The sequence below is a fragment of the Poecilia reticulata genome, linkage group LG18, assembly GCF_000633615.1.
Source record: "Poecilia reticulata strain Guanapo linkage group LG18, Guppy_female_1.0+MT, whole genome shotgun sequence".
NCBI classification, from domain to species: Eukaryota; Metazoa; Chordata; class Actinopteri; order Cyprinodontiformes; family Poeciliidae; genus Poecilia; species Poecilia reticulata.
Window position 1 is genome coordinate 14,341,972 of NC_024348.1, and position 14,654 is coordinate 14,356,625.

Consider the following 14,654-nt stretch of genomic DNA (forward strand, 5'->3'; position numbering starts at 1 on the left):
AAAAATACCTCAGAATGATCGGGCTGAGAAAGATTGAGTCGTCGTTTAATTCTATTAAAAAATAAATAAATTCTGAACAACTAAACTCTTCCCAAACTATGTGCACTAGCATAACCAGGAGTTGCCTACAGATATCAGATAGAAATGTGATTATGTAACTCTAACACTGATGAGGGACCAGAACTATAGGATGTAAGTTCCAAAAGATAATAATAAAAAAAAACAAAATAGGAAAATGTCTATTATTTGGAAAGCATGAATCATGCAACCGGTTGTGATTGATTAAAATACCTACAGTTTTGTTAGTTGTTTTCGTCTCCGGCACCAAAAATCAGGTAAATGTTCGAAGAAGCCTTCGAAATCTCTAAAAACGAATGCTGAATTGTGATCCCCAGGCAGAACTGCGCTGGGGAACCTCCACGATTCAGTAATGGAAAAAGTCACCATTTTAACTCGGAAACTACTTCGGAAAACCACTGGGAGTAAACAAAGTTTGTTGTTCCATCTTGAGGTAAAAACTCTGCAACACGAAGGAGAGAAAAAAAACCCCAACTAGAAACAAGAAGTGGAAGAGCGACTGTCTGCTCGGAGTCGGAGCTCATTTAAGATGCTTACAGAGTGGATTATGGTGGTAAACATTCCCTCTTTCCTTTCTTTAAATGAGCTGCTCTTATGAAATTCACATGAATTGCAAAGCCTAATTGGACCACTAGGATCTAATGAGCCGATCTCTTTCGTCCAACAGGGGAACCCAGAGTCTCAGGCTGCAGCATGAGCCCATTCCTAAACACCGCTGTCTGAAATCCTTGTTTACTCATCACTGAGAAACAGTTCCTGTCAATAACCGTCCATGTCAGAACGTGCCTCATCCAGAGAGGGCTTCATTCGTCCTCCGTGGTTTGTTTAGAGCTGACAGCTAGAAATCAGAGGCCCAGATTTCCCTTTCTGCTCTCCTCTGCACGTTGGGGAAGGGCTGAGACTATAAGACAGAAACGGTTTGCCGAGTGTCGTCCTCGTTCCGGCAGATTGCCACAGCCACTATTCTTGAGGCCTGTTTTGCGTGGGGTGGTGACGTGGGGGTAGGGCGGGGGGTAGAGGAGGGGTTGGTGGTTGAGAAGCAAAGAGTGAGAGGCGAGATTTTGCCGCGACACCCGCGGAATGAGAAATGACATGGTTTCACCCCCCCCCCCAAACGTGGCGCCTCATTGGGCTGTTACGGATTAGTTAAGGCTGTTATTCTAATCTGCGCCCCTTTTTTCTTTTGCCGCCTCATTACGGAGCGGAGATGCCAAGGCCTCATGGCGAGAGTAATCTGTTAAGAGTGGTGAGGGGTACAGATGATGGAAGCCAGAGCTGATCTGACGGGGGCTGGAGGAAGCCGAGCTCCAACCGTTTGTGGTGTAAGGACTTAAATCCAATCACCGAACACGTTTGACCATGGACAGCGAGAAATAGGAAGACAGCTGAACAAGGACGCGCGTCTTTGATGTCAGACACATGGAAATATGATGCAAAAGAGGAGCATTCAGCATTGTGTGTTCCACTGTGTAAGCTACTCGGCTTGTCAGTCACAGGCAGAGACTGAAAATGAGCTCGCATTCGTTTTAGCCTCCAACGTGTACGAAAATATTCACACCCCGGGAGCTTTTCCATATCAACACCAGCAACTTCAGTGCATTTTATTCAGATTTAACGTGACGGACTAACACTAAGTAATGCAGAATGGTGTAGTGGAAGGAAAAGGATGCGCATTTTTAAAAAAGTTTTCAGAGATAAATATATAATACGGTTGGCCTCCGTTTTGGCTTGAAACGGGGGAATGGGATATTTGTAGACCATGCCTTGTATCCGTCTGTGTGCGGTGGCTCTTCTGAAACGGATTTCGCTTCACAATCCTCTAAAGGCTGCGGTTCTCTCCTGTCTCTACCGCGCTTACTTCTTACACTCAGTTTTCTGTTAATATGATGCTTGAAAATAACAAGCATATTGACATATCACTCTGATATTGACTCAATCAGAGTGAAAAACTGTTTGAAAGTTCAGGAAACCTTAGTAGGTTGTGAGCCCATACGTTCCATTAATGATTAATTTTCTAAGACACCGAACCTTGGGTTTTCATTGCCAGTAAACCAATGTTACAAGAAGCAAAGGATTGCTTAAATCTATGTGTGATGACAAGAAACGTTGTCTTCTCCAATCATTTTGACCACTCAAAGCACTTTACACTAGAGTCACCTACACACATTTGTACACTGATATGCAGTATGAGGTTAAGTGCCTTACCCAGGGGCACATCAACGTGTGGCAGGAGGAAGCTGGAATTGAACCTACAACCTACCGATCATTAGATGACTACTCTACCTGTAGAGCTACAGTCGCCCCAATAACCCATCCATCTATGAGTTGCCTGCCTCTCTGAATAATGCTTTTCCTACCCCGTCTGTAAGTTTAATTGCATAGCAAGAACAGCATTTTTTTTTTTTTTTTGATTGAAAGGTTTTACAGTAGCGAGGTCTGAAAACAACAATAGTTTGTCATTTTTTTTTCATGATGAACTGCTTTTTATTAGTCTATTACAAGTAAACTTAAAATACTTTTAACTTTGTGGTTATAACATGTAAAAATGCTCAAGAGGCGTTTATACTTAAGAACAGCACAGCTTTGTGTTTTTAAGACATCGTTAGGCTTTGATCTAAACTATATGTACATGTACACATAGTACATATACTATATGTATCAATAATAAATGCTTTAAACTTTAAAGTTGACTGATTTGAATTTAATTAGAGAACAAGTACCACTGATCATCACTCATCCTCTTGCATACAACAGACAGATGCGACATCGGGAAGCCTTCCTAAAGGCTCGGACGTGCTTAATGAAGCAACCTCACATGTGGAGAAGCCGCTTGTATTCATCTGCGACACCGGGGCCATTAAAGCCACGTGAAGCATCAGTACTCATCCACTCCACCTCAATCAGCTTCGAGGCCTTTTCATTTAACAGCTTCAAGAGGGTTTCATCTGGGGACGAGAGAGAAAGGGTGAGCAGCAGCAAATCAGCGGAGGACAAAGGAATAAAACAAAGGCGCTCCCACCATGTGGGTCAAAGCAAAACTAAAGTCAAAGTTTTCTAACGTTTGTAATGTAGGAGAAACTGGAAACTGAGAAATCTGAATATTTGAATTGAGGTCATTTGTTCCAGTAATTCAGTTCAAAATAGGGAACTCGGACATTAAAAAGATTATTTATAAACACAGATTTCAAACAACTGTTTGTGTTAAGTTTGATTATGGTTTAAGGCTAATAAAAAAAACAAAACTACATCAGTCTCTCATGTTGTTATAATGTTACATAAGTGAAATTACTTTTCGCTCCAGGATTTCCTCACACAAACCTGGTTCCACAGTTTCTCTTCCTGGATAAGTTGATTTATGCTCTTTGTTTTTTATTGATTTTAATATCAGTGTAATTAGTATATATATTTATATGCTACCAATAAAGACCCAGGCTTTGTAAAAAGAGAAAGTTCACCCTCCATGAGTTCCTGGGGTTTTGTCTTTCAAACAAAACATAAAGAAAAGATCCTCCAGTCTGTAGCTGGTTAAAAAAAAAATATTCAAAACTAACCAAGTGCACAAATACACATAACCGATCCAGATAATTAGCCATTAATGCCACTTTGCAAACCAGGTTCTTTTAGATGGGACGTTTTCTCCTGGTAAGCCTTGCAGGCCAGTTGTATTCAGTTTTTAATTAAAGGGGAGGATTCCTCTTCAGATCATCAATAAAAACACGCTTACCCTGTGCTGTAGCTTTTGAGATGAAATCTTTGGACTTTAAGCAATTTCTCTGCGCATCAGCGTAATGTCCCTTTAAATAGAGGACGGGCTACAAAAATGCAGTTTCTATTGCATGGAAATGGCCGAAGGTGTGTACTTCGTTATGCATTTAGTCTTCCTTTTGGTTTGATAACAGCAGTGTGGAATCTGCTTGCTTGCTTTGTAGACTTCAGGGATACATTTGAATAAACTAGCACTTTAATATAACGTTTATGAATCCGCAGTCAAAATAAATAACAGCCATTGCTCAAAGGAGATTCATCACCCATCCAAGATTTGGTGAAGGCAACTGTGGGAAAAAAATATTTATGGCTGGAGAAACGGTGGCATTTTATGAGAGAGGTATAGCTGTAAAACAAACATTGCGTGCATATTTGAATGCCTGTCACGCTAATGTTTATCCTAAATGTATTATAATCCACGATTAAAAACCTGTTTTCTTCATCTGCCAATGCATACGAGCTCACAGCACACACAAGAGGAAAACCCCGAGGATGATAAAGACCTTTATAATGCCGGAGAATCTGCACAAGAGCGAGGTGCGGATAATAAATGAGCCCAGCAGAACCCACCTTGGGTTATAAATCACAGCAGACAGACCATATGCAGATGTGTTTATGCACGACTCTGCTGACATCAGCAGCTCTGGACAAACATCTTTTATTTATCCCCCAGTCCCCATCACGTTACACTACGCTGGGTTTCAGCAGAAGGGCAGACCCAGAAAATGTATCGAGGACACAGAGCCTAGGCTCAAATCTTCATGTAAGGAGCCATGTGGGAGCTGCAGGTCAAAGCTGCATCACTTTACAGCTTTACATAAAGGACAAACAGGACAAGGGGGTTTTTTATAGCTTCATAAATCCAACCAGGAGGTAACAAGCCATCACGAAACGGCTATAAGCACATTTCTTCCCAGAAGAATTAGCCTTAGAGTTGGGGTGTAAAAGAAATCCGAAGCTGTTGGCGACAGCAAGAATATCCATACTGCTTACATTTTTTTCCCCCCACAAATTAGTCCTTTATAGAAAGACGTGTGGCGAGAAGAAAGATATTGTTGAAGGAAAGGCATAAAATGTTCCAGTGGCATTTGTCAAAAATCAAGTAGGAGAGATGGACTCCTGGACTTTCTGGCCTACATACACAACTTTATGCATGGTGGAGAAAACACCAACCCCAAGGTGAAAGTATGGCGGTGAACTGACTGAACATCTTCAGCAGGCAAAGGGAGATAATCCTGAAAGAAAACCCGTGACAGTCTGAGGAAGACTTTTCAGATCCAAAGACATTCACCTCCTACCAGGACAACAACCGACAGCACTAGAAATGAAGAGGGTTCGACTAAAACGACTCGGTGTTTCTAGAAAGTATTGAATCAGTGATGTTGTATATAAAAGTACACCACAATTTTCAGATGTTTTACTTGTAAGGAAAAAAGTGAACATCAAGTGTAAATCTGTGGTTGTGTGAAAATGGAGTGAAAGGATTAAGACTTACCAAACCCTTGTACAGTATGTTATACAAGTGAGAAAACCATTCACTGTTGATTTAAACCGATCATCAGTAAAGCATTTTGAAGAATTAAAAAGTGATTAAAGCGTTATGAATTCTAATTTACTTTGATATGGTTATCTTTCTCTCAATACAAAGGGCTGAGGTTTGAGACGCTCTCCCAGGAATTAAAAATCTAAAGAGAAGCTGTGTGGTGGCTATGCACACTACTCTAGAAACGATTTTTTTTTTATTAGTATTTTTAAGCTGATTTAAAATGCATAATGATGAAGCACAGAAAACAAAATTCTCAGCTAGATCAATCAAAACCAGAGAAGTAAATTTGGTGTCCCCAAAGAATAAACTTAAGACAGAGGATCTAGCATTACGGCATGAGGATGCTTTGCATAGTATGTTACGCTTAAAAAAACATATAGGGTATTTTATCTTATAGTATTCCCAGTGCATTTGTGTCTATGTGAATAAGCACTGTATATTTAAAAATTACTTTTCTAACACCAGCTTTTATTTCAAGGCTGTACCATTTCGTTTTAGTGAGGCAGAGTTCTTAATATTGACAGAAAAGTGCATTTTTAAATGACTCATTGGCTTTTTTTTATTCTTCAGGATTCTTAGTTAAAACATATTTCGTCTTTGAAATACTTCTATACTTTGGCGCTACTTTGCAAGAACTTGTCAAAACTTTTGAATTTAGCCCTGCTGAAGCGTAAACAGTATTTCTCATCAACACCTAAAAAGATCAGCTTACAGCAGCTAATCGGTGACAGCCATCGACTGGTAAGGCTAATCTTACTTTAGCCAGCAGAGTGTAATCACTTTATACAGCTCAAACATCTGCCGATCTAAGAGGGGTTCTCGGCGCAGATGAGAGCCAAATATGCCATCACTCATCTCCTCGCATCTTCAAAATCATCACAAACTAAACCAGCAGCCCTTCACTTTCAATACTAGCACTTGCAGGCTTCAAATCTACAGAAAGTTCTGATATTAAAGAATGATTTTTTCAGATTCAGAAGTGAACGTTAAATACAGATAGACAAAGTGTAGCAACCTTTTCCTCCCCGTCTCTAAACAAAGCTACAAAGATTGCATGTCCGTTCCACCAATAGTTTTCAGTGAAACTGTTCCCGGCATGAGTGGGGAAGCTTGCCTTAAAAACCATTTCATCTTCAGCAACCATAAGCTGCCAGTGAGCACTTTAATGAAATGTAGAGTATTGATTTTTCTAGGGCTTCTACCTTTCTGCAGTTCTTTTCATTGGAACCTGAACCGAGGTCCAATTATCTGTTATGGCTGCTTAGGAATAGGGCAAGCGCTGTCCCGACACCTGAAGCCCAGTAATTACAATCACCATAATGTCTTGTAAGATTGATCAGCTAAACTCTGGATATGCATTTATGGAAAAGGGTTAGAGTTGGAAAAGTTGCTCAGCAGCAGTCATTGGGCTAACCAAACGAGCGGTGAAAATGAACTAAAACTGCAGATTTCGAAGCCATTTCCAAACTACAAAATTATTATCAATTTAAGTAACTTTCAGGCACTGAAATGTTTGAAAGATCCATCACCTCCTTGCCCAGGTCTGGAAGACGATGCAAGATGCCATTCTGAAGAAGAGGAACTTTTTAGCATGTTTAAGAACAACTCCAAAGATACCAAGGCCCAAGTCGATCCAGCTGGAAGACATGAATCAGTTTCTACAGTGAAGAAAACAGGGTTCCAACAATTTTATTTAAAACTACCAATATCTTCCAGTTGCAAAAGTACTAGAGTTCATTATGAAGTTGCGGACTATAAAGAGGCCTTAAATGGCTTGCACAAAAGCAAGACAAAAAAACTTGCTCAAAGTAGTAAAGGAATCCCTCTCTGCTTAAAGTGTGAGAAAATTTCAAAAATTTTGAACAGATCCTGCTCGATAGGTGTACCCCACAGGAATGTACAGGTCTTCTGACTTGCTCATTATTCCCACTACCGTTTTTAGAAACAGCCTGCAGTTTTCACCTGAGGTCATGGATATGACCATCAAGTTCATGATTTGGAGAAATGAACCAAAACTTTAGGCAACACATGGTGGGTGAATAACTCGCCACCAATATATTGTATCCCATTTTCAACTCCAGGAGCAACAGTTCATCGATGGCCAGTGCTGTGACCGTCAGTGACCGACCAAACCAGCTGCTTAATGCTTAAAATCTCCAAACAGAAACTTTATAAGATTTATTGTAAGCATCAAGTGGAATGGAAATTACCAATTGCAATTTAAAGAATAAAATTACATTTTTGGCTGGAAAAAAAAAAAGGAAAACAAAAAGATCTCAAGCAATGCTTTGCCCTTCAAACTTATTTATTGATGTACTGAACATTGAAAAAATCCAAAGTATCCAAACACAAAGTAAAGAACATGTACATCCTCTTAAATAGTCAAAAGATATTCTGCTCCAAAATTGCTGTAAACCAAGTTCGACTATACAACTTCAAATAAATAATCCCATTAAGTAGTGAGATAGACAGGGTTGGAGGGAGCGGTTTTTCACGCCGGACCATCGGCAAAATTCGCAAAGACCAAACCATCATTAAAAGGTTCCTAAATGAAAAAGATTAACGGCGGTAAGTCGGGCGTGAAAAATGTGCTCCCCGTCTCCCCCCACAGCAGCAAGTATCACAACTCATCTTGACTTAAAGTTTAACTTTTACAAGTAACAAGAAAAGGAGGAAATAGATAAAGAAAAAAAAAGCAGCTGCAAAGAACTCTATAATGCATAGCACACTGCTCGTTTGAGAGGGGAAGCATGACTAGTAACTGGCTGAAACACCAACCAGGATGCAGGTGCAGTAATCAGTGCATCTAGACGTTTGGTCATGATGATCTTGTTTATGGAAATTTAGCAGCCAATTTCTTTTTTTGTTTAAATGGTTTTTGTCAATGTTAATGCAACTGCTTCACTGTCCTTCCCCAAACATTATAAAGCAATATACACCTTTTTACGATTTTAAAGACAGGTTATATGCATTACATATATATGAGTATGAAAGAAATCAAAGTATTTCCAAACTGTGGTTTATATCCATTCTTTACCACATAAATATATATCTATAATGTTTATATATATTAAAAAAAAACAAAATGTCTATACTTTAATACTTTTTTTTTTTCAACAAAGCAAGACTATCTACAGACCAAACAACCAACATATTTGATGCACTGAAATGCTAGTCCATAGGACGACAAATAAAATCTTAACCTCAGGGAAATTAAAGGCTTCAAAAACAATATCTTACATACTCTGGAAAAAAAAAGGTATAATCACACTTTCCAACAAAGTCTAACCTAGAACCAAAAAAAGGTCTGCTTAGTACAACATAAAAAAAAGAAAGAAAAAGACTTATTTACAAAGCTCAAAGCTCAGAAGTTATCCGTTTGATTCTTCGGACTTTCTTTTTAAATGCGGCTGCCATCATCAGCTTATCCACAATCTTTCATACAAAGTATGTAAAAACCCCTAATGGTCGATATTAAGACAAAAATCCGTCTAATGATACCGTAGGTACACCACAAAAACACCATGAGCTCCATCTGAAGGAAATCTTAGAGGAAGAACTGATTTTAATCCCCCAGAGCCTTTTAAGATCTCTCCTTACTGTAATTTTGCATGCACTTTTTTTTAAGCAAATAAATCTTTTATCTTTATTTTTGTCAGTTTCCAAATCTAAAAATCAGAAAAGCGAGTTTGTAGTCGAGCAGACGACTGGGATGAAGGAGGACCCACAAGATGATTTACAAATGAAACCAGCACTGGTGCCGATTCTGTAATCTAAAGGTAATACAAAGATCTCAAAAGGTATCTTTTACATCATAAATCTCTCCAGAAACATCAACCACTGCAAACTTTCCATTTAAAGTTCAAAAGCTCACAAGGTGTCATATGAAGATATTTCTCAAAGTATCCAAGTCAAAATATTTTGTTCCAGGTCCAGTAAAAAGTTTCTCCAAATTTTTCTTTTATAAAAATAGATGCTTTTTTTTTAAACCCACATCAAAGAGGTTCTTAGCTCTTTGGCAAGGTACTGCTTTAAGAATTTTTTTTGTCTTTTTATCCGTTAGGTTTACAAGAAGCAACATTATGCAGCCAACCAATTACCAACTCAGTACAATAAACTAACAGAAACGGCTCAAAATAAGTACTTGCTAACCACTCAAAGCGTAACGCACCGATGGCAAATCAGGACACAAAGAAAAAATCACAACACATAACCTTACAAGACTAACGGTATCAAAAGTAATGTGCAAGAAAAATCAAGAAAACTGTAGTAACCTTATAGGTGATCCATCTGTGAAGACGGCGAGATTCAATGTCAGGTTTTAAATCCTGCTGGGGGGTTTTCTGCTTTAAACTAATTAAAATAGTCAAAGTGTCGCAATGAGGAAAAACAAAAACATTGTTGGACTCTAAATATGGATTACAAAGATGTTTTACTAATGTAGAAAGTTACGGTCAATATGCTTCCATTTTCTTTTTCCTTGGTGAGTTTTCTAGAAACAATCTCAGTGGGTTTTTTTTTTAGGCTTTGTGTGTTTTGTTGGTTTTGAACGAGACTTGCAGAACTCTGTCCCCGAGGCGGTATCCGTTCAAGCTGGCAATGGCCACGGCTGCCTCGTCGTAATTAGTCATGGTGACAAAACCAAATCCTTTGCACTTGTTTGTGTTGAAGTCGCGGATGACCTTGACGTTTGTGACGGCGCCGAAAGGCCCGAACATCTGCCACAGGATGCTTTCGTCCGCGTCTGGAGCCAAGTTGTAGACGAAGATGCACCAGCCGGTCCCCGCGTGCCCCGGGATGTTGATGCCAGCCAGACTGGTCACCCCGTCAATGGCCATGGGGGAGAACCGGCTGAAAGAACAAAAACAACAAAAAAAGAAAAATCCCAAACATGGTTCAAGGCAAAACCAGAATGAGAACAGAACAGCCTGTTTAAACAAAGATCAGTTTTTAATCAAATCTGACAATTGTCTACAGGGTTCAGCCCCATCCATCCTTCATCCTGACTTACGGTGCTTTTACCATTCACTGCAATGAAGAGGGGAAAAAACCTTACTCTGCTATAGGAGTGCATTAGATTGTGAATCATAAAATGGAAACCTTCCAAAACCAAGAGAACATTTAAGTTCTGTTGGAATCTCATCCTAGACTTTTCCTTTAAAAACCCTTTAGTTACAAAAACCAATATGTTACAAAAAACACTTGCTACCTCTTAAGAGTACCCAGACGGTTAAAATTGTGTTTAGCTTAAGTGTAACATGAATTGTAATGGACCAAGAGGTCTGATTTTAGGGATCTCTACTCCCAGTAAGCATTCAACAGTGATTCTTTGTTGATATGGACATGTTTAGAGCAGCTGGGATAATTTTGCCTTTTCAAACAGCTTGGCTATCCAAGAGATTATTGGATATCCATTAACTAGCCTCTACATTAGCTACAAATGAGGTTCCTCACCAACAGTGATTGTTGCTGGACCAAGTCCTTAAGATGCAGGTGTTCCACAAAAACCACGTCAGTAATCATAGTCAATAAGCATACTATGGCCAGCATATTCTACCCAAAAAAATAAATAATTCAACCAAGCACAGATTAAATTATGACATTAAATATACCATGGAGTTTGACCTTTAACGTAAACTAATGGTGTGAGAATTAAATGCCTTAAAATTATGATGCTTCATCCTTCAGAGGCAAAGAGTTAAATGAGCATTTTTATTACTTTTTTTAACCATTACATTCTGCATCTCAGCTTTGCAACTCTATCTGCAAAAACAAAGCTCAAAGGGCCGAGCAGAGGACAATTAGGGGCACAGAAAAGGTAATTGGAGTAACCTCAGTTTAAGAACTCTTCTAGGAGAGCAACTCTGCCCATGGTCAGGAACTCCTTGCAACCTCCTCATGACTTGCTACCATTAGACTAGTGCTACTGCAACATCAGCTGCCAATTTTAATCTTTGTACATAAAATTTCATAAGCACATCCACCTCCATAGAAAGCTACAATCCATGTTTCAAGTGGAATTACTTTCATGGACAAGTCACAAGATATGTAATTTGATAGCCAAAGACGAGCCTTTTTTTTCCTGTGATATTTACTAGAATATATTAAAGAAATATGACCTTAGAAGCAACAACAAAAGTTGCACTCGTTCTTTGAATTTCAATTAATTATGATGATTTTTTTTGTGAACTTTTCATTGGATTTTTTTTTATGAACACTGCAAACGACCTCAAACTGACCTTTTTGCTCAAAGCTCAGGCTGAATCTCATACAAGTCGATGCTTAATCTCACAAGTCAGCCAGAAAGTACAGCTTTCCACACTTATTAAAAAACAGCTGCTTTTCAAGCTATAATTCCTAAAAAATAAAAATAAATAATCCCTTGAAATCAAAGGCACAGCATAACTGAAAATCCATATCCCATTACAGTTTAAGTTTTTCCTTAGACCAAAATAAAGTGGCATAAAAAAAGCCCTGGCCATTAGTGAGTGTGGTTTTGCGGTTTTGGGAAACAAAATTCAGAGTGCTTGGAAAGTCTATGAATTATTGCAGCAGGTGTCACACAGGATTAGCTGCTCCAGTTGGCCTCTCAGGGAACATCCACTGTGACAGGTGTGCTCCCAGCATCAAGGACCCACAGATGGATTTGGCAACGAAGACGTACGCAGAGGAGCAAGGCAGACATGAAATCACAAGTGTATTGTTGCTGCTGATGGGCCCTTTGAGCTTTCAGAAAGCTGGACTTCAATCACACTTGAGGAAACAACACCAATACTCTGGCAAATCCTGAAAGGTGTCTGATGCAACCAAGTTTAAACAGAACAGGGCTGTCCATAATAGATCAAGGTAGGAGAAGTGAAGCTCAAAATATAGGCACGAAATTTTGTGCAATAGCAGGCATGATTGTAAAATGTAGGTCTTTGTGATGTAAACAGAGTAATCCAGATATGTGACCTTCATGTGTCACGGTTCTGCATGCCTAGGTTTGAATGAGCACTTTAGGGGAAACTTCGACTGTGCCGTTTCTAATGGATGTTTATCCATACAAACATCAAGCTCACAGTGACTTCAAACCAATCGCAGAATGCCTTTTGTTTGTCAATGAATAGGATGAAGTACATGAGAGAACAAGATATAATGCAAATAGTAAGCAATGATGTACTGAAAACAATCTGATACCACAGAACCTTTTTTTTTTAAAGAAAACCTTCAGTTAGGTCAATGGTTTTGGATTTTTAAGCATTCATCCATAAAAAAATAATTAAGTTTTAGTGTATGAACTTACTATGGTAAATTCCAAATTTCAGAAAGATATTACGCAAGTCAGAACTGCAGTTAAATTTTTTTTTGATTGTATGATTTAAAACTTTTGTCCTTGTAACGATAGTAGGATCATCAAGTGGAACAATTTACTTGATCCATGTTCCACAAAATGTGTCAAAATTTGACTAAAAACTGAATGCAAACTTTTTGTTGGAACTGGTGGACTGTTGCCATAGTTATTCAAAGACGAGGTGGGAGCTAGGGCTGAGCGATATGGCTCAAAAATGCATCGTGATGTAAGCATTTACCAGTGATTAGATAATTTGAAGTATTTTGGACATTTAAGCCAAAAAAAAAAAAAAAAAAAAAAAAAAAAAAAAAAACTACATGACTTTTCCTTTTATCTGCAATTTCCTCTTAAGCTGCTTTTCTCATTTTCTTTTATTTTGTGGCATGGTGGCAAAACTAGAAACTGCTCCCAGATAATTAGATGCACTGTGTGTATTCAGACATATTTTCTAGTGATATTGGTCATGTGTATTATAATAGCTATTGCTTCATCGTCCAGCCCAAGTGGAAGCCTTCTTAGTATTTATACTAATTTGCATAGGTACTTATGGGTGGGAACAGGGCGGTCCACGCGGCAGCTGCACTATTTCACGCAAATTTGGGCGTATGAAGGAATTGTGTGCAGCCACATGCAGTTTAATACACATTTTTTGTTCATTGCACTGTTCAAAATTTGCCAACAGGAACCTTACAGATGAACCTTACAGATATGATTCCTGTAACAATTGTGAGGGTGGAGTACTTATTGCTCCCCCCCCATTTGAGAAAAAATGTATTTGAATTTAATTAAATTTGTAATTAAAAACACTGGCAGTACTGTCAACCAGTTTAATTCTATGTCAATAAATGTAAAATCATTCAATAATGTGATTAAAAGCAGTTACTGTGTGCAGTTTAGTAAAACAAATCACATCTTTATGCGACTGGTATCCTGACGATACCCATTTCAAATAGTATAGCTTTTAAGGGCAGTTATTAAGAAGAGTACCCCAACACTCACAATAGACACCCTTACATTCATGGCAGCGTGTGAACTACTGTCAAAATTTTAACACCAGTTTTAATCAGCAAGTATGACACCTTAACAGTGTGAAATTTGTTGGTTATTTAAGTATAACCAACAGAATTTACTCAGAACTTTTGAACAGTTTACAGATGTACTAAAAGATAGCCAGCTGGTTTTATTGGGCAGCAGGTAATCTATAGAGACCTCAATTCAGGGTCCCCTTGATTTTACCATTAGAGCCTCTTCTCACTCCACAAATCAACTTTTTAGTCTTACTCACAATCTCTAAATATTAATATTCACTCCTACTGATTTCTGTGAATAAATTACACTGGGTATCTGTTCATGCATTCTGTCAGTGATCCCTTATTGAATCAGGTCGACCTTGTGAAGCATCAACCACCTACGCAACAAAATAAGCCCTCCCATTAGGTCAGTGATCCCTGAGGATCATTTAAAATAGATTTCAAAAGAAAATCTGATTACCTTTTGACTCCATAGGCCATGTTCAGCAAATTGTCCAACCTTGAGGAAAACAGAACATACATTTCAGCTTTGCTGGAAATTATGCATTTTGAGAAGATGACAGACGAAAAATGGTTTCGATACAATGATTAAAGTCAGTTGTTCCACTCAGGGGGATCCCAGGACTATTATGACCTTTAATAACCTGCTGACTGTACTTATTTTTCAATAATCAACCTACACAGCTTAGTCAACAGGAGATATTCAGTTTACACAGAGCTTTTAAAAAGGGCTTTAGCAGCATGTTACAAGAAACTCTTTAGAGATCAGTATGGTGAGTGGGCTGAAAATGTTTTTAAATTAACACATCAACCCAGGATTAATCATTTTCTATATTTGAAAAAAATAAAATAAAATATGAGCGGGGTGAAAAAAAAAAATATGGTGGTGAATGTAATCATG

The 14,654-nt window shown here is 38.5% G+C and overlaps 1 protein-coding gene across 5 annotated transcripts in view; it reads right to left on the minus strand.

Annotated features, from left to right (window-relative positions):
• Window positions 1-7,675: 7,675 nt before the first annotated feature.
• The window catches only part of elavl2 (ELAV like neuron-specific RNA binding protein 2), a 45,730-nt gene continuing 38,751 nt past the window's right edge, over window positions 7,676-14,654 (minus strand). For all 5 annotated transcript variants that reach the window (XM_008435697.2, XM_008435695.2, XM_008435694.2 and 2 more), the window contains exons 7-8: window positions 14,214-14,252; window positions 7,676-10,240 (exon numbers count right to left, since the gene is read on the minus strand). In XM_008435697.2, the coding sequence (XP_008433919.1) occupies window positions 9,910-10,240; window positions 14,214-14,252 (370 nt within the window). In that variant the 3' untranslated portion in view covers window positions 7,676-9,909. The remainder of the gene's footprint in view (window positions 10,241-14,213; window positions 14,253-14,654) is intronic.